The sequence below is a fragment of the Biomphalaria glabrata genome, chromosome 4 (assembly GCF_947242115.1).
Source record: "Biomphalaria glabrata chromosome 4, xgBioGlab47.1, whole genome shotgun sequence".
Lineage (NCBI taxonomy): Eukaryota > Metazoa > Mollusca > Gastropoda > Planorbidae > Biomphalaria > Biomphalaria glabrata.
In genome coordinates this window covers 12,451,698-12,471,686 of record NC_074714.1, presented here as the reverse complement: position 1 = coordinate 12,471,686, position 19,989 = coordinate 12,451,698, and the positions used below count along the sequence as shown (strand labels likewise).

The 19,989-nt window shown below is 39.2% G+C and overlaps 1 protein-coding gene across 3 annotated transcripts; it reads right to left on the bottom strand.

Annotated features, from left to right (window-relative positions):
• Positions 1 to 1,622: 1,622 nt before the first annotated feature.
• LOC106078851 (uncharacterized) lies at positions 1,623 to 5,724 on the bottom strand. 3 transcript variants are annotated; one of them, XM_056027688.1, is made up of 2 exons: positions 5,589 to 5,724; positions 1,623 to 4,185 (listed from the first exon to the last, which is right to left on the bottom strand). In XM_056027688.1, the coding sequence occupies exon 2, from the start codon at positions 4,178 to 4,180 to the stop codon at positions 2,903 to 2,905; it is 1,278 nt and encodes a 425-aa protein (XP_055883663.1). In that variant the 5' UTR covers positions 4,181 to 4,185; positions 5,589 to 5,724; the 3' UTR covers positions 1,623 to 2,902. The 3 variants fall into 3 exon arrangements, with proteins under 3 accessions (XP_055883663.1, XP_055883662.1, XP_055883664.1); XM_056027687.1 differs by having other exon boundaries at positions 5,533 to 5,666; XM_056027689.1 differs by lacking the exon at positions 5,589 to 5,724 and adding an exon at positions 5,376 to 5,507.
• Positions 5,725 to 19,989: the final 14,265 nt, after the last annotated feature.

Here is a 19,989-nt window from a genome sequence, read left to right as displayed (position 1 = left end):
GGTCGATTTAGATTTTCTTTTCGCCGTCTGCGTTTGTCCTCGGCAGCGGATAATAATAAAAAATGTTTAAAATTACTAAAATTACGGACATTTCTTAAAAAAATGATCGATACTATAATTAAGTATGTGACATTAGATCATTCGGAAATTTTTTGTGGGGGAGAGGGGCGATCTGTCTGGGGCCCTAAGTTTAAATTTAGTTTACCTATAGTACATCCAGCAGTGAATAAAGAAGGGAATGTCTTTAACAATTATTTTTTTTTTAGTATAAGTTACTTGTTTAAATAAAAATCAATGAGTTTAAATGTTCCCCAACGCTCTAGTTTTTGTTGAATTGGCGGCGTGTTAGTGAACCATAATGGAAACCTCTATTAATAGTCAGTAGGACTATCCAAAGTGGAGAAGAATGTTGATGCAATCCTCATAAAAAATAAAAGGAATGGCATATACTGGAATTTCATAACATTAATTCGTGAAGTTTAACGAGTCAATGTTATTTGTAATACCAAAATATCAAAGTAGGGTAGCAAATAAACAAAAACAAAAATAATGTGATCTAGTAGAATATGTACACATTGCTTACTTTATATCTATATATATTATGTTAGAAATCGATCGATATTATTCATTCTCTGTGCCAGGACAGAGAGAGAGACGTTTGGGAGAGACACAATTCATTGCAGTCCCTAAAACAGGACATTAATTGTAGTGTGTCGCGGCCAGACATGTCCCTGATGACAGCTGATTTAAGGTTGCAATGGAGAGTAAATGTACTAGAAGACGTCGGTAGCGAACGTCTGCCGTCCTGGTAACTTATGAGCTCTGTATCCTTGACCTCCAAACTCAGAACCAACATGGTCGTACAAGCGTGCAAATATTTGGGCCTGTTTAGGAGTGTCATCCTAGATCAGAAATTGACTCATCCTAGATCAGAAATTGACTCATCCTAGATCAGAAATTGACTCATCCTAGATCAGAAATTGCCTCATCCTAGATCAGAAATTGACTCATCCTAGATCAGAAATTGACTCATCCTAGATCAGAAATTGACTCATCCTAGATCAGAAATTGACTCATCCTAGATCAGAAATTGACTCATCCTAGATCAGAAATTGACTCATCCTAGATCAGAAATTGACTCATCCTAGATCAGAAGTTGACTCATCCTAGATCAGAAATTGACTGTATGTGGTCGTATCCAAACGTACGCAAGATGGTCTCCCAGGGATTGAACATTGTTAAGAAGTTAGCTGGAACGAAGTGGGGGGGGGGCGTGAACTGATGTACTGAGGGCCCTCTACATCGGCGCACTGCGATCTCAATTCGATTACCATCTACCTGTCCAGGTCTATGCAACGCAGGCGTCTCTAGCGTGCTCAGATGCTCGGAAAACGCGCTATCAGACTGTTCTGTGGAAAGTTAGGATGACGACGATTGACGCAGGTGGCCTCCCTTGAAATTACGGAAGAACGCTTTCATTTTAGTTCAATATTCAATTCTTTCGTCCAGTGGATCCTTTTAGCTTTTATTACTCGTAGTAATATTATCATTATTATCATTATTATCATTACTAGAATTATTTAAAACCTTACACGTTACTTTAAGGAAACGCTGTAGTAAGATAAGAGTTTCTTAACTTTAATAACATTCATTCTAGAATCTTAAGAGTGCTGTGTAAATATAAAAAAATGTAATATAATTTAATAGCACAAGGTATACGGTTGGTTTATGTTACAATTACATTATGTAAGAATTTTCAACAATTAAATTCTTATGGTTTGGGCCCCGCGGGCGCTGTAACGCGATTCTGTAATACTTTTGTATGTATATATCTGAATGTAATAATTGTATAGGTGATAATGTATTTGATTATACTCTGGGCATTTCGGAAAGAGAGTTTCCCTTCTGTTAGAATCTCTCAACATTCACAATGAAAACGTCCAAGTGAAACTTTCTCTCAGACAACTGACCACCCTGCTCCATGAATTATTCCGCACACAGATTGACCACACACTTGACCAATGTCTGGCCACAGACCTAATTTCATTAGCCAAGCCAATTGCGCGGGAAACCGAGAATTAACTTTATCAATAAATGAAAAGGTTTCTATTTTCATTATAGAGTCACTAGGAGAAAACCAAAAAGCTTTATTCCAGCACCAGAGACAGTTCGAAAGATCGAAAAGGGAAAGAGTTTGACAGATTTAGGGCAGAAGATACTAAAAAGTCAAATAGCATGAATACATACAGCTTTAAGCCATACCTTTCTATTACAAAAATAAGGCATAGTAAAATACTACGAGACATACAAAGTTAAAGAGACATTTCTTATTCCCAATACTAGGACACATTCGTGCAAGTGCCATTAGCGCATGCAACGCGTTGTCTGAATCTGCCAGGAAAACCAATGACTTTGCAGAGTTTTAAGTCTTTAATAAATATACACAGGCTAAGTTGTTGTTTGTCTTCAAACAAATGTGTATAATAAAATAAAATAGCATTTACGAGTCGAAAAGATCAAATCAGCCAAGTGAAGGCTTTGTAAGTTATACAAAATGTCAATCAGCATAAAGTCATTAAATTGTAAAAATAATTTAAAAGTAACACGTCTGAATTGTTCAAATTTCCCAGGATATATAAACAGTACTCATTATTATTATAATTATTATAAATTATTTAAATAGTTATATCACACCTCAATATTTCATACCTATCAAGCAGTTCTATTCATGTAGGTATATATTTATTTGCTTATTTGTTTATTTTGACGGTAACACAGACACATACAAAGTCGGGATTCAAATTTTCACCCAAAAATAAAACCAACATGCAATGTCCGTGTACATGCAGATCCCAAGCCTTTGGGCCCATAGTTTTTACATGCATGAGATCAACCCAGTCCTTTATACTTTGCTGTAGTAACAAATATAGATAATAATGTTGTTGACCTGTCCATCGGGGTGAAAAGCGTTGCTATATTTATCTGTGTTGCTAAAGTCTTCGGAGTCCATGATAATCTCCTCTTCAGTGACGCTCATACCTACCACGTCTTGGCAGGTGCCATTGTACCTGTACAGGTAAAACGGCCGAAGGGTTGGGAGCTCAACTCGGTCATCAGGTGATCCATCAGAGCGGCAGCAATAAAACATCGTGGTGTCGCTGGTCTTGTACACGCCGTCGGGCAGCGAGCCGTCGGTGCGGGATCCACCGTTCGTGTCTTCCCCGTCTATTTCGATGGAGCCGGATGAAAACCCAGGTGGGCAGCTACCCCCTCTTCTGGAGATGCAGTAAGAGCCGTTGGGCCAGGGGTGCCCGGGAGAGTCGATCATGACGCAAAAGTGCTGGAAGAAAAAGTAGTCAGTACTTATCTTCTGCATCACCGGCTTCATTAAGTGGGAGTGTTCCGAGACGTTATTGTGGTTTGTGCCTTCCGACTCAGTGTGAAACCTTCGATAACCTTTCGTCCAGTTAGCGGCTACTTCGAGTGGACATCCCGATTCCGGCATGAGGATGGCGTAGCTTCCTTCGGGCCAGAATTGCAGCATTGGATGGTGATACAAGCCGGAAATATTTTGAGTAAGCTGAGTAACCTCCCTTTTATTTGATTCTACCTCCTCGACCACCCTGCTCAGTGAGCTTACGTTAGCCTCTGCGATCTTTCTATCACAGTAACTTCTTTCTTCTTGTCTCTCTATCACCATGAGCGCCAGAATGTCATTCACCGTTAGATTGCTCTCAGCAGCCACGAATTCCGGAGATCTTTCTGTAACGACGCTGTTGGCAGAATCGAACCCGTTCACTTCACAGACGTATTTCTCGAACAAGTCGAAAGTCACAACGGGCCAGGTTAGGCGCAAGAAGGTGTCCTGCAGCGTGCTAGCGTTCCCGGAGACGAAGACAGAAGGAGACAAGAAAGGGGCGACAACCCATTTTGTCTCGTTGTTTACATTAGCAACGAGGGCACCCTCCTGTGACGTCACTTCCTTCAAAATGGCGATTCGGCTGACGCTACGAATGTTGCTCGCGGCATCGTTACCCCAGTACCTGCACTCAAGAGAAACATTCTTTTGAAATTCATTTCCAAATTTGATATTCGGCGTCATAGTTAGCAAGAAAGCGGCTTCACAACAGAAGGTGATCAGAGTCACAAGTACAAGAGTCAGCAACATTATCAGAAGCATTTCAACTGAAAATGAAACAAGCAAAATATAAATATACTTAATGAAAAACAACCAGAGCTTATCAAATGGGCAGAACTACACATTTACTACTATGCATCTTAATTATGTAAAAATGTATTTCTTTTTTTTGATATCAAACAAAATTAATTAATTGCCAGTAATTAATAGACTAATTAGTGGATATATCTTTAGTTGTTTCATGTTTTGTTAGTTACAATAAATAATTGTTGAAAGTTTCAACTTGAGCCGAGATTGGGGTTTGGGAGAAATAACGTGTACAGTTATCTTAGGGGAAATAACTCCACATATTTAGCCAAATCTCTTAATACTGAAGGATAAATTTATTTTTTCGTATCAAACAAAATTATTAATCACCAGTTATTATTTGACAATTTTGTTACAATTTTTTTTTATTGAGTCATGTTTGTTAGGTACAACAAATAATTGTGTGAAGTTTCAACTTGATCCACGAAAGGGTGTGAAAGAAATAACATGTTCAAAGTTTGAACCACACAGACTGGAATCGATATAAACTTAAAATTAACAACCCACGAAAACATGAAATAGTACAGATACATTTGGTTACAGTTTTAGTTTTTAAATAATTCTACACTAGTTATTTCTTCATTCTGCTGCAAATATTTAGGTCACGTTCCTGGAAGACGTGCTCTATGCTTGCGTTCCATGCAGTATGTCTACATGACGTGCTATCAGTATGCGCATCGTGCACTATGTCTGCGCAATATGTCAACAAGCTGTGCACTATGTCTGCGCAATATGTCAACAAGCTGTGCACTATGTGACTGTAATGTCATAGTTTGAACACTACAAAACCTACAGCTACGTTTAGGAGAAAGCAGTTTTGTCTTGAAATTAAAGGGTAAATAGTAAATAGAGTTTAAGTAGCTTCAATAATGAATGGGGCGGTTTCTGGAGGTAGTATTTTTTAAAAATAAAATTGAGCAGGGTATTTAAGTATATGAAATGTATGAGATCGCTGAGGTACTGAGGTATATGAAGTGTATGAGACTTATGTCAGGTATTATAGTTTGTGAAGTATATCAAGCAAATGGACTATGTGATAGGTGTGAGGTATTAAGTATATGAGATATGACATGTATTTGAATATGTGAGTTATATAAGTTAGGTATTGGGACCTGAGACGCTGGGAGTAAAGAAAAATTCATGATCTTACGTAAAGAGCTGTTGATACAATTGTTCCAAAATTAGGTGAACATTTTTTTATATTTCGTTCCGTTAATACTTTTAGTACAATGGGCTAAATGGTATATTCCATACAAGAAAATCAAACATTAAAAATTGAAAACGAATAATTAAATGTTATACTTGACCTTTGTTTCACATAAAAATATTAACTTTAAAGATAAAATACATCCATCTGTCTTACAGTTATGAAGTTATATCTTTCCACAATGTATCCATCTGTCTCAGCAATGAAGATCTCGGCCATAGTACACCTCGTTAGTCCAACCCCTTGACATGTGAACTAATGTATGCTAATTAGTCTTAGGGGTACTGTTGAATTGAAGGAGTAGTCTGTATTAAGAACGCTTAGTGTTTTAGTTAAGTGCTCTTTACCATAGTCAGAGACATCATTATCATCATCATCATCAAACTCCATTTGAGTGAGGGCTTGAGAGGTTCAAATCCTCTCTTGCAAAAGCCCTGGACAGAAACCCTGATGTCTTGCGTAGTGCATGTATGTCGCCATACAGGCCGAAAATTTTTGGTTTCTCAGACATGTCGAGACGGAGATCAGCAAGCCTGACGCAGTCAAACAGAATACGAGATACGGTTTCCTCTTCTCCGCAGCGGTGGCCTCATGAGTCGAAGTTTGACCATAGCCATGAGAAATATGAGGGAATAGGACAGTGGCCTGTCCTGCATTGTGCTATAATAGCTTGCTTAGACCTGGACAGCCTCCACCATTCTGAGACAAGAAGTTAAAAGATCAGATAATGAAACTAAAATTTTTTACAATGTACACATGTCAGCTAAAACGTGTAGGACTAATCGTTTTAATCAGACATATCTTTCTGTCATGCATTCCCTGAAAGATTTACGGTTATTTAAAAAAACACAAAGTTAAAATATCCAAAAATAGTCAGCTTGCGAACACGAGAAACAAGCCACGTATTAGAAGAAGCGTTTCATCTCTTTGGTTAATTGATTTATTGTCCAGCGAATGCATTAAGTCAAGAAAATAAAAGGATTTTCTGCAAAAGAAAAGGCAAAAGATTCCTTAAACAATAGCTCTCATTAATATATCTTGCTTTGATATTCGGCTGTGTGGAGAGTAATGGCTTGAATGGTTTCACGCTGTGACGAAACCGTCTACGTAATTCTATGAGTTAAGTCAAGGATCAAACGTGCTTTTCAACGTGAGTAAGAAAAGAGAGAAGGGGGGAATGATGGAGCATCAGAAATATGTGTGTAGGGGGAAGCGGTTAGGGGTGGATTTTGATGCTTGAATGATAATTGGCAGGTCAGAGGTCAGCCCAGGGATGTCAGAACTATCCAGGAAATGACGTGAGATGTCATATCAGAGGGACTGGGTCAGCACAGGCTAATACAATAGACTCAAAGCTTGATGAGACGAAAGATAAAGAAACTCTACGTAACATAAATAGTCCCATGTTTAAAAGGACCAGGACATATAAGGACCAGGACAGGCTAGGACATAGGACGGTATTTCTTAACAGGAGTACACGTACCACCACCAACACCACCTAAACAAAAAAAAAAACAAACTATTTGCTTGTCCCAACATTTCCATACATGAAAAAAAGATAAAGGGAGTTTTGTGTTACTCAAAACTCGTGGGCAGCCCGTGTGGGCCAGTCGTAGTCCCACTTAACCTAATCTATTATAGATGCATATACATGCAACACGTAGAGTTCCCTCTAAAGTCTATGCATTCTCTCATAAACTAAAAGGAAATACATGATTGCGCCCGTCTGGCAAACACCTAGCAGGAGCTTCACCTTGTCAACAAATTCGATGAAGCTCCCTATCAATCTCATAAAAACGGAAGTCATGTACGAGAAGTCTTCCAAAGGACATTCCTCAGCATGACCACAACTTAAAAGTAGTAGGACAGTTACCATGTCTGTGAAGCTAAGTATCAAACAGCCGCCTGCCATTACATATGTATATATACATATATAATAAAATGTAAGGTTTATGTATGTATGTATGTATGTATGTATGTATGTATGTATGTATGTGTGTGTGTGTGTAAGTCCAAAACCGTTTGACCAATCTTGATAAAACCTGGTATAAATGTCCCTTAGATCATGACGGAGACCGTAGTGTATGTTTAATGTCCCTCCCACAACCGTAAAGCATTAACGAACGAAATTTTCAAACTATCGGTTAAACCCGTTTTCACAGTATTTTATACTTGGTCGGCTTAAAGGGGAAAAATCATTTTAACAATCTACTTTCATTTTCAATCCAGTAGATCAGTAATACCCAAACTAAGGCCCGCAGGCCGCGGGTCATATGCGGCTAGTACATATATCTGTATATAAAATCAAGCTGTGGTTTTCAGATAGAATCCTTTTGTATGACTATGATTATAGTATCTTTACACCTGTCTGCTTCGTGTTGTGCTGGACGCAGGTGTGGACAATGTAATAACTCTGCTTATTGTTCGATCACATCACTGGCTAGGACACCTATCCGGTGAGGCAGATGTCTGTCAAAGAACAACTTTTGGTTCGTGGGCGAGCTAAAAGGAGGTCAGTGTTACAAAGATCAACTTAGGCGTCATTGGCATAAAGGCGAACATCCGGCCGGAAATAATTTCTAAAAAACACATCAGGAGAACCTTTATAAAGGTCATGCGATATTTATTTGAGACGACTGCCCACAAGGAAGACAGACGTAGACGGCGAAAGGATAACTTAAATAAACTTCCTGGTTGTGGTCATGTATAGGTGTGGCAAAATATGTAGGTCACAACTGGGTCTGAGGAATCAGGTGAAATACTGCAATCAATCTTTGGAGACAGACAAGGACTTATTTCAAAGTGGTAATCTTTTATATCAGGATGTCGGGATACGAATAAGTTGCATTAGCCTATACTTTTTAAAGGTTTTTGAATTTTAGAAATGTTTAGAAATGGTAATTTTGAACCAATTCACAGTTTATCTCTATTTGACTTCTATCGAGCCGGTTGACATTAGAACCGGTTAACTTTCTAACATGTTGTTGAAATAAGGTAAAGTGTTGTTTTTTTCTTTCTATCGGTTTATCTAGAGTTTAGCCTGGTCGAACCAGTTGACATTAGAACCGGTTCACTAAGAATCTGACCAATCAGACAGAGGCGATCGAGTCACGAGGAGATCCGTGTGTAATCGATACCACGATAACATCTGTAATGCTCCCGATGCTCTGCTATGAGTTCCTATTAGTTTATGGTATCGGCAAATAGCATTCCTCTGCCCCCGGGCGTTATCGAATCTGAATTCGCTGACCGAACGTTAGTCATATCGTTTCATCTGACTCTGAGATAAAACAATTTTTATGCATGAGACTAGACAGGGGCGGCGACTGACATTCAAACTTACGGTGTGGGGAGTGGGGAGGATTGGAACTTTGGTAACGTAATATGCACTGGAAACTATGGCGACAATTTGTTGGGGTTTTTTTTTTAGAAATAAATGTAAGAAAAACACAGAATAGACAAGACGTGTTACCATAGATACTTGAAATGACAACGCTTTCATAATATTAACAAATACGTAGCTTCTTTCATTAGCCATCTTGGCTCACAGAATAGAGTCCCCTATAAATGGGCATAACTCTTCCTGCTATCTCTAAATATAATTCTCTTCTTCGCGCAACAGTTTGGACGAGCAAGAAGTAAAGGAAAGATCACTCTCTTAATGAAATTGTTTAAAGACATTGCAGGTAGGACATTTTATAGGACATGATATAACATTAATATAACTTTTTATAAGACATGTTATTTAGCCTGTTATAGGACTTAGTATTTCCTTTGTATATAATTTTAATCTAGGTAGTTGTTAATAAAATGGCAGTCCAATTCGAGTCTCTAAAGAAGCTGAGAGAGACAGACAGACAAAAAGAAAGAGAGAGACAGAGAGAGAGAGAGAGAGATACAGACACACACACACAGAGACAGACAGCGACAGACAGAGACAGAGAGAGAGAGAGAGAGAGAGAGCAAAAGAGAGAGAGAGAGAGAGACAGAGACAGGTACTGACAGACAAAAATAAAGAGAGAGGGAGAAAAAAAAGGAGAAAAAAAAATATATATATATAGAGAGAGAGAGAGAATAGGCGAAAAAGAAGAAGAGATTATAGTTTTACAATGTTATTTATATTTTTTTGTTATACAATTTTTCTAATTAATGTGTTTAAAGTATAATTATTTTTTTTAGTTTTAGACTTTCATATTTGCTTTAACAGGGTAAACAACTCAGGAGCTTTATGTATGGTCAACTTACTAAGTAGCGCTCCCTGGCGGTTGTTAGGTAGCCAACGAATCTAATCAACATAGGAACGTCACAATGTTTCATTTAAACTAACTTTTGACAGCCAGGATTTGAACGAGGCCGCGTGCCCAGCCTCAAAGCCTCGGGTTGTTATTAATTTTTTTTTGAATAGTTTTTATATAGCGCAACTTTCATGCTCGGAGCGACATGGTCCAATCTCATTTTTGGACCAGTGGGATTGAGGCGGGGGGGGGGGGGGGGCTATCTGGGTGAAATTTTTCCGTGCTGCTCTTATGCGCTCAGTAAACACACCTCTACTCGTGTCGGGTGTTGAAATCGAGCCCCCCCCCCCCCCCCCCTTTGATAGGTAGCCAGGTCCCTTTGACAGGTATTCAAGCGGTTTAAACCTCTTAGCAACACGCGGCCTACTTCATTAAGACAGGTTACTCGATCTACTCTCATTCTGGCTTTGCCGCCCCTGAAACACGAGCTGAGTTTTGGAAGGCCAGCCAGACAAGCCACACACTAGCCTATTGTCTCACTCAAGGAACAATTGAAAACCCGAGTGATGATCCTCTAGCATTACCTCGACCACAAGGAGGCCGAATGTTTATCTTGGACTTTGGGTCAACATTTCCATACAGTTCCCCCTCAGACAAGTCGGTGGTACTATCACATCTGCGAGACAGAGAGGGCCAAAGTCACGTGCTAAGTTGTAAGTTGATGGGCCTCTTGTTGGACTCTGGATAGGAGTGTACTTATCCGTGATGGGTTTATCTGAGTATTTGTTATAATGTTTTTTTTTTCAAAAAGCTAGATTACATTTGTCTCATTTACCGTTTATCTACATTTAGTTCAGAACATAGAGTCTCTATTGTACGCATTCTTATTAATGTACCGTGGATCAGTTAATTTCTTTAGATATAAAAGTGCCTCTTTCTATAGGGCAGATGATCTAAAGGTCATATGTTTCTATGATCTATGTTTAACAAGGGTGTCATGTGGCCAGCACAATGACTGATCGTCTTTACTTTTCCAAGAATAATGTTAGGTATCCATTATAATTGGGTTGACTTCAAAATTGCAGTCTTCACTGGGATTCAAACCCGAGATCCGTCAGTTCGGAAGCCAAGCGCCTTATCACTCAGCCACCACGTCCCCTAATTTCTTTAATGGGGAAAGTGGAACCGAAAAAGTTGTAAACGTCGCTTATGTCGCGTGTCGCGTACGTTAGTTTCAACCTATTTAAGAAATTCTATTCTATTTATTCACAGCATGATACTTATTGGTATCTCGAACAACGGAAAGAAATAGCACTTGACTGATATGGTAGTAAAAGTTGAATTAGTACCCGTTCAAGATACCAAACAAAATAATTAATTACCAATAGTTACTTAATTAACTAATCAGTATGTTTTAAAATTGATTCTTATTTTGTTCGGTAAAAGAAATAATTATGCGAAATTTCCGCTTGATCCGAGATTGGGTGTGGGAGAAATAACGTGTACACACTTTATACCAGACAGACAGAGTGAGTTGTTCTAAGCTTTGAAATATTAATAAATTTCTGGGACAAAATCTAATTTTTATATTTTTATAGTTTCTCTCCATTCGTACCCATACGCACCGATTAAACTTCATTAAACGAATAGTATACAGTTAAACCATTATTTGTACCCTTGGTTCCAACACGAAAAAAAAAAAAAAGCTCGTAGACATATTAAATATGTATACTAACCGGATATGACCCATGGCCCGCGGGCCCTAATTTGTGTATCGCTGATCTAGCGCCATGTTCCCTTACATAGCTGATATAAAATACTGTGAAAATGGGTTTACCCGATTTTTTAAAAAAGTTACGTTTTTCAAAAAACGATAAATTTAGGTGTTTTTTTTAAAATTATTCTTAGGGCCTTCTTGTTGTGGGAGAAACATTTAACATACACTATGGTCTCCGCCCTGATCTCAGGTCAAATTTCATCAAGATTGGTCAAACGGTTTAAATTTCTATTCAGGACATACATACATACATACGTCTTACTTTATGCTTTAGATAGATAGATAGATAGATAGATAGATAGATAGATAGATAGATAGATAGATAGATAGATAGATAGATAGATAGATACTTTTTATTGATCCATTCAAATGGAAATTCAGTTTGACTACAATTGACAACCTCAGCGTAACTACTGTACAATAACAATATAGATGCACATACGAACAACATTCACACATGAAACACATACACACTCACAACCAGCGCTTTATTAATAAAACTTCTATGTACTTCTCGATAACGACAGATGACCTTCTAACACTCTGACCGCAAGTGGGATGAAGGAGTTTTTAAATCTTTCTGTTTATATATTAGACATTATATATATATATATGTTTCGGGACTATTCGTTGAATTGAAAAAAAAGGGAGGGAAGCTAGTATGGAATACCGGACATATGGTAACACTACTTTAGGTCACATTTCCTTTCATTTCTTATACTATACAAGAAACAGGCCACAGAATCCACAGTTCGCTCAGAGGAAGCGAACGCTTGTCTGTAGACGCGTGCATGGGTCCTTTCAATTTCCTGTCTCGCCTCAATCCTGCTGGATGGTCGAAGTGGCAGACGGCGAGAGTAAACAAGAACTAAAGAACAGGCAACAGGAACCAGGCAGTCAAAGCAGTCGTGACTGTTTAGCTATTACATCACAGGCTCTATGATCTATTTATATCTTCAGACAGATCGATACTTTGGCTATCTCTATATCGAACATGTCCGAAGGGTGCCTCATATATTATATAACACACAAGTATGAATGAAATAACTCTCCAACACTGTTTCTGCATTACAAGTTGTAATATTTGTATTGACCACTCTTGATAGGAGTTAACTTTCTAGACGCCATACCTTCGCATACACACCCAATTTATTAAACATTAGTGACAGTGACACAATAAAGACATAATTCTATTGTTTCATCCCAGATATAATGCATATCACACTTTTAGTAAAAACTTTTATACAAATATTTAGAAAAAAACAAGATAGTAACATTTTTTCCCCACTCAATTCGTAGGCTTCCCCTGCGGCACTCTTTGTTTTATAAGTAATGCACATTTCAGAGTAGTCTCTCCTAGTGCTGAAAACAAACAAACATGAGAGCAAAAAAAGAACTCGCCACGTACCGAAAGTTACCTGCCTGAGTAGCCTACCTGAACAAAGAACTCGCCACGTACCGAAAGTTACCTGCCTGAGTACCTGAACAAAGAACTCGCCACGTACCAAAAGTTACCTGCCTGAGTACCTGAACAAAGAACTCGCCACGTACCGAAAGTTACCTGCCTGAGTACCTGAACAAAGAACTCGCCACGTACCGAAAGTTACCTGCCTGAGTAGCCTACCTGAACAAAGAACTCGCCACGTACCAAAAGTTACCTGCCTGAGTACCTGAACAAAGAACTCGCCACGTACCAAAAGTTACCTGCCTGAGTACCTGAACAAAGAACTCGCCACGTACCAAAAGTTACCTGCCTGAGTACCTGAACAAAGAACTCGCCACGTACCAAAAGTTACCTGCCTGAGTACCTGAACAAAGAACTCGCCACGTACCGAAAGTTACCTGCCTGAGTACCTGAACAAAGAACTCGCCACGTACCAAAAGTTACCTGCCTGAGTACCTGAACAAAGAACTCGCCACGTACCGAAAGTTACCTGCCTGAGTACCTGAACAAAGAACTCGCCACGTACCGAAAGTTACCTGCCTGAGTAGCCTACCTGAACAAAGAACTCGCCACGTACCAAAAGTTACCTGCCTGAGTACCTGAACAAAGAACTCGCCACGTACCAAAAGTTACCTGCCTGAGTACCTGAACAAAGAACTCGCCACGTACCAAAAGTTACCTGCCTGAGTACCTGAACAAAGAACTCGCCACGTACCAAAAGTTACCTGCCTGAGTACCTGAACAAAGAACTCGCCACGTACCGAAAGTTAGCTGCCTGAGTACCTGAACAAAGAACTCGCCACGTACCAAAAGTTACCTGCCTGAGTACCTGAACAAAGAACTCGCCACGTACCGAAAGTTACCTGCCTGAGTACCTGAACAAAGTAGGACAACAACAAACATTTTCTACTCATCGAACTGCAGATTAAATCTTCCTTTAGAAAAATGTGTATTATTTTATATAATTTTTAGAATAACAAAAATATCTTATAGACAGACAGACGAGTAGATGTACAGACAGACTGCACATGGCCTTCCCCCTTTTCTGAGATTTCTGAACGTCAAACTAAATGCGAGAGAAAAAAAAAGATGTTTACAAATACATTTTAAGGCCAAATAAATAAAATCAAAATGTATTGTGTTTCCTAAATTCAATAGTAAGGCCTCACCAAAAATTGTTTGAGTGCATCCAGTAAGGGAAATAATAAAAGGGAATATTTTTCTCTACGACCGAAGCCCAAAAGGCTGGCTGGCTGTAAGGTATGCGCACAGGACTGTCCTTCGGATAGTCGCGATGGTCATGGGTTCATACCCTGTCCGAAGCCATTCCTCGTCGTCTTGCCGAAGGTTTGGGTAACGAAGAAATCATCTTCAAATCTGAAAGAACATCCGAAATATGTAAAACATTGTACACCAAAACAAAAACAATTCATAACATTGAATGGAACTAACACTAATGTTTCGCTATACATCAACTACAATGTTGCCATTGAATTTATTCCTTTAAAAACTTTAATTAAATCACTCAGACATAAATTGAATTACAAACAAGTGGTGAGGAAATACATGCACTTCAAAGCGTTTTAGGTTCTAAAGGGTTAACATCAGACATGTGTATTAAATATAAAAAAAATATTTTCTACACTCCACACACACGCACACCATGTATATTATTTCTATCTAAGTATTCAGAGAACCAGTCCTGCTGTTCAGTGTTAGCAGATCATATAATCACGGCAGCCATGTTCTTTCTCGTCGCTGTGAAATGGGTGTTCCCTGTACACCGTCAGATGTCCACTTGAGTCAATCCTGGGGCTTGGATTGTTTGATCAATACCTCTCTTACATGACCATCAGCGTGGTCTTGACCCCCTAGACTGGACTTGTATTTACTCGACTTTGTTTCATTCAAACAGTTGTCAATCATAGGCGCAGGGTCGTTAGCAGTAAAGAATCTAATAAGAAGAAATCAACAATCTGGATGTCGAAACAAATGTCGTGTTCTGAAATAAGAATCATCAGTGTCAAATCCTCACAGAGTAAGATGTGGAAAGAGAAGGAAACGACGGAATGAAATAGAAAAAGAGTCAGGAAGACATAAACATAGTTGAGAGAGAGAGAGAGAGAGAGAGAGAGAGAAAGAGAGAGAGAGAGAGAGAGAGAGATCTACCTAAGACAAGTTTCCTTACGGATAATAAAGATTATCTATCTATCTATCTATCTATCTATCTATCTTTCTATCTATCTATCTATCTATCTTTCTATCTATCTATCTATCTATCTTTCTATCTATCTATCTATCTATCTATCTATCTTTCTATCTATCTATCTATCTATCTATCTATCTATCTATCTATCTATCTATCTATCTATCTATCTATCTATCTATCTATCTATCTATCTATCTATCTATCTATCTATCTATCTATCTGTATGTCTGTCTGTCTGTCTCTGTCTATCTATGTATGATGTATCTGTCTGTCTATCTATCTATATATCTATCTATAGCGAGAGAGAGAGAGAGAAAGAGAGAGAGAGAGAGAGAAAGAAAGAGAAACCATACCCATATTGCTCCAAAACTGCCCTCATACTTCTTCCTTATGGATAATAAAGATTATTGTTATTATTACTCTGCTGCATATAGACATTTTTTTTTTGCCCTGACATACTTTGAGAGTAGCCTGGTTAACTGAGGGCTCCACCAATCGATCCTTAAATTTTGAAACGTGATCAAGGTCAAAGTTCAAGGGTGGCAGGTCAGAAGACCGTGCGTACAATTCTATTAACTGTGTTTGCACCCAAAAATCCATTGCTATCAACGCTAGTAGGGCCGAGATGAATAATGAATGAACGAGATGGAGTCGAGTTAGTGCCCTCAACGAGATAGTTAGAGCACGTGACCTTTTGTCGTCAGCCCGTGACACAACGACAATTACATTTCAAGGGTACATGCCATTTGGGCATGTTGGACAATGTCCAGTTCCTGTAATCTTGAAGCAAGTACAACTGGGTGAAGCCCTCTACTTGGTGAATATGTTTTTGCATGTAGTTTTTTTTCTCCCAAATTTTATTATTTCCATTATTTCCAGCTCTCCCTTATTGTTCCACCTAGACTAGACAACTTAATCATTCAAATTGATTTTCATTCATTTTTGAAAAAAAAATTTTTTTTTTTCACCAAACACGTTATCTCTTTAAAATGTTTTATAAAAAAACAAACCTTTTGTCAAAATTGCATTTCGACATATCAAGCAAAATAAAAAATAACACTTTAAAAAAATCTAAGGGGAAACACTTCACATTTATAACCATATTTTAAGGTATTATTACCTTTTCTGATATCTAATCATTTAATTGATATCAATAATTAATTGACTAATTTATCTTTTTTTTTAAATCTGTTTTGTAAGGTACACTACATAATTGTGTATTGTTTCAGCTTGATCCGAGAATGGGTGTTGGAGAAATAACATGTAAAAAAAAACTGTATCAGACAGACAGGCAGAGTTGATATAAGCTTTGTAAAAATTAAACATAATAGTAATAATTGAGGAAGGGAGAAAGACGATCATATGTGGTGCCCCAACAGTTCGACAGACTTAAGGGATAAACGAAGATAAAGGCGAACTCCGCCATGCACCCATATATCTCTAAAATAACGCAATAAATAAAACAAAGCTCCCTTTTCAGACCTTGCGATCCATAGGGCAGATGATGTTAAGGTCATCTGTTTATTTGGCCACGATTAATATGGCCAGCACAACGACCAACCGCCTGTACTTTCCCCAACTTCAGTCAGGTACACATTAGAGTTGGGTGGACTCAGTGGCGCCCTAAAAATCCCGAAATTCAAAACCCTGGTCTTTATCGAGATTCGAACCCAGGACTCCAGGTTCGGAAGCCAAACGCTTAACCACTCAGCCAGCGCGCTCCCAAAAGTAGGCCAGGATGGGTATACATTAGACCCGATATTAGGACTCCATGGACCATTCGTCTCGCTTCTCATCAATGTAAGTTTTCAACCAGTTATTCCATAGCACTTGACCAACAGGTCTCGCCAGGTATACAACACAAATAGCTAATCAAAACATCAGAAACACAAGGAACTGTCCTCCCCCTCAAGACAACAAACAGCCCTCCCCCCTCTCCCGACCCGTCCAAGAGTTTTGGTCCAATTTCATCCTCGCAGAGTTGTGGTGGAATCGATTTGTTTAGTGACTGGACATCTGGGCCCTACTATCGTATCGGCTAATTTGATCTGGCCGGACATGGAAACTCCATCTTAGAAACTAGCCTCTACCACAGTCAATTTGGTCGAATTTGAAGGGAAAAAAAAGAGGAGATGTATTACTAGGTGTAGCCATCTGTTCGATAATTGGGTCACATACTTTATTTCTAACGCTGTAGTGTTGAATAAAACTAAAAGTATCCCTTTCAGATCTATGGGGCAGATGATGTTAAGGTCATCTGTTTCCGTGGCCCACCGTTAATGAGGGTGTAATGTGGCCATCACAACGGCCAACCGCCTTTACTTTTCCCCAACTAATGTCAGGTACCCATTAGAGCTGGGTGGACTCAGAGGTACCCTAAAATCCCAAAATTAAAAATCCTAGTCTTCACTAGGATTCGAACCCGGAACCCTAGGATCGGAAGGTAAGCCTTTACGACTCAGCCACCGTGCCTCCGTGCTGAATAGCAAAGTTAAACAAATTAAGTTAAAAATAAAACTTTTAAAGTGTATATATTGGCCTCCTTCAGTCGTGAAACGACTATGGTTTATCTCGGTTTATTTTGGAGAGACACACCCGTCCACAGATACTGCAGGTCAAGCTGGCCATTTTCCGTAAGGCACGCTTTTCTTTAAGAGCTGAGGCCCATGTTTTCTCGCTGTCCATAGCTTTCTTGGTTACCGTCTCTCTCCAATTTGTGCGGTCCAGGGCTATGTCTTCTCAATGGTCAGTATCGATTTTCACTGATTTTAAATCCCATTTTATCATATCCACGTAGCGGAGGTCGGGGCGGCCAGTTTTTCTTCAGCCAGACGCGAGTTGCCTGTGGAGAATGATTTTCGGGATGCGACTGTCTTCCATCCAAATGAACATGTCCGAGACAGCGCAGGCAGCGTTGCCTGAGGACTGTAAAGATGCTGGGAAGGCCCGTTGCGTGAGGATCTCAGTATTGCACACTCTTTCTTCCCATGTTTTTTTTTCAAGATCCTTCGAAGGCAGCGCCAGTGGAATGAGTTTAGTTTCCTCTCTTGCTTTGTGTAGGTTGTCCACGACTCACTGCCGTACAGTAGCGTGCTAAGAACGAATGCCTTGAAGTCTACAGGTTGAGATAAGCACAGCGGTTCTTAAACTGTAGGGCGCCCCTGGGAGTGAAGGAGGGATACGACGTACTGAGTACTACTGACAAGGGCAAGGTCTGTCTTTCAAGGACCACCAATCTGTTTTGGTTGAGTCCTTGTTATAAATCCATGTTTGAGTTTAAATCATAGACTATAGTGTGCATGGTGGCCAAGTGGTGGCTTCCGAACCGAGGTGTCCCTGGATCGAATCCTTGTGAAGCCTAGGATTTGTAATTTTTATTATGTTAGCGCAAGAGGCACCCGCAAAAGGATCGATTAAAAAAACTCTATTAAAGAAGACATTTCAAAGCGTAGAACGTCGCCAATAGATTCTGGAATCCATCCGCCAAAATTCTTCAGAGTGACGTAGCACCGTTCTATCTTGTGTGTAAACCAAACACACACGAGTTTTATCTGACAACAACAACAAATCCATTACAAACGTGTTGGTTCATACTGCCTCGAATATATATCGGCCGTCTAGCATGTTCTTAACGTAACTACATTTGTCAATAGTCCACCTACTTTACTTCTCTCTAGAAATGCATTGTGGACTCAAGGGGATGCTGGGAAAACTCTTGGCGCCGGGAGCTTTTCCCTGTACCTCAAAGGGGGACATTCCAGACCCTCTAGCTGGCAAAGGGGCCCGAACATAGTTTTTTGGGAAAAAGAAAGAGTGGGCTAGGGGGCTTCTTTAGTAAAAGTTTGAGAAATACTGGAATACCACATACGTTCTTATGTTTTACAAATGACCTACTTTTCATTTTCTTGTCAACTTGATGAAATTTTTTTATTTTTTTATTTTTTTAAAATTCGAATGTAATCTAATGTAACTAACCTTTTGTTCAAAGAATTGGATGCCGTTACTGTCAGACGAGTTTCCATTCGCAGTAACAAGAGGCAATCTCATCTATTAGCCCCGGAAGCGTTCTAACTTTGTTTATGTGTAGTAGCATCTTTTGTAGATAACTCTGTACATTATCTGGACATAGACACTTCGATTGTAATAGAGTAGTGGCACTTCTTTACAGATCTCATTGATAGTGAAACACCGCACAGCGTGAATGTAGGTTTGTCTTCTAGTGAACCTTAAATAGTGAAACATAACAGGATGTTAACGGGGTGGGGGTGGGATATGGGGGGGGTGAAAGCGGTGAGAGAACATTTATGTCATTGGCTTTGTGGAGCAGGCTTTAAGGTGCAAGACAACTACCTAAAATAAACTCGAGCTAACCGTGAATAGGTAGTTCTAGTTGTGCAGATGTAGTTCTATGTCACAACTCCTTCCAGAGGCTCGTGACGTTCACCTCACCCAATTTTCCTCTTCATCTGGTTCAGAGTGACCCAAAACTTTCTACTGAAACGTAAAGTCGTGATTTTTTTTTTTAACCTCTTGATCATTGGGGGACATAAAAAATCTCTCAAATACAACGTGTTGACTATAAAATTAATAAATCAATATATGCTCCAGTGGCGTAGCTAGGGTGGGGGAAGGGTAGGTCAAAATTTGAAATTTCCACCAGGGAGGAGCAGCCTCAAAGGAGTGTCCGTAATTTGTTTTACATTAAATATTACGCCATTAACTTATGTCACGATGTCGAATGTCAAAATGCAGGGGCTCTTTAAAGAGGTCAAGCCCCCCAGGGCACCCAAATCCTTAGATACGCCACTGAATGTAAGGTAAAGGCCAATAGAAACTCAAAACATACTCTTGGAAAAAAAAAACAGTATCATTAAGCCACGATATTTAATTTT

Coding starts and splice junctions, on each gene's coding strand:
- LOC106078851 (XM_056027688.1), bottom strand. CDS start 4,180: ATGCTTCTGATAATGTTGCTGACTCTTGTACTTGTGACTCTGATCACC.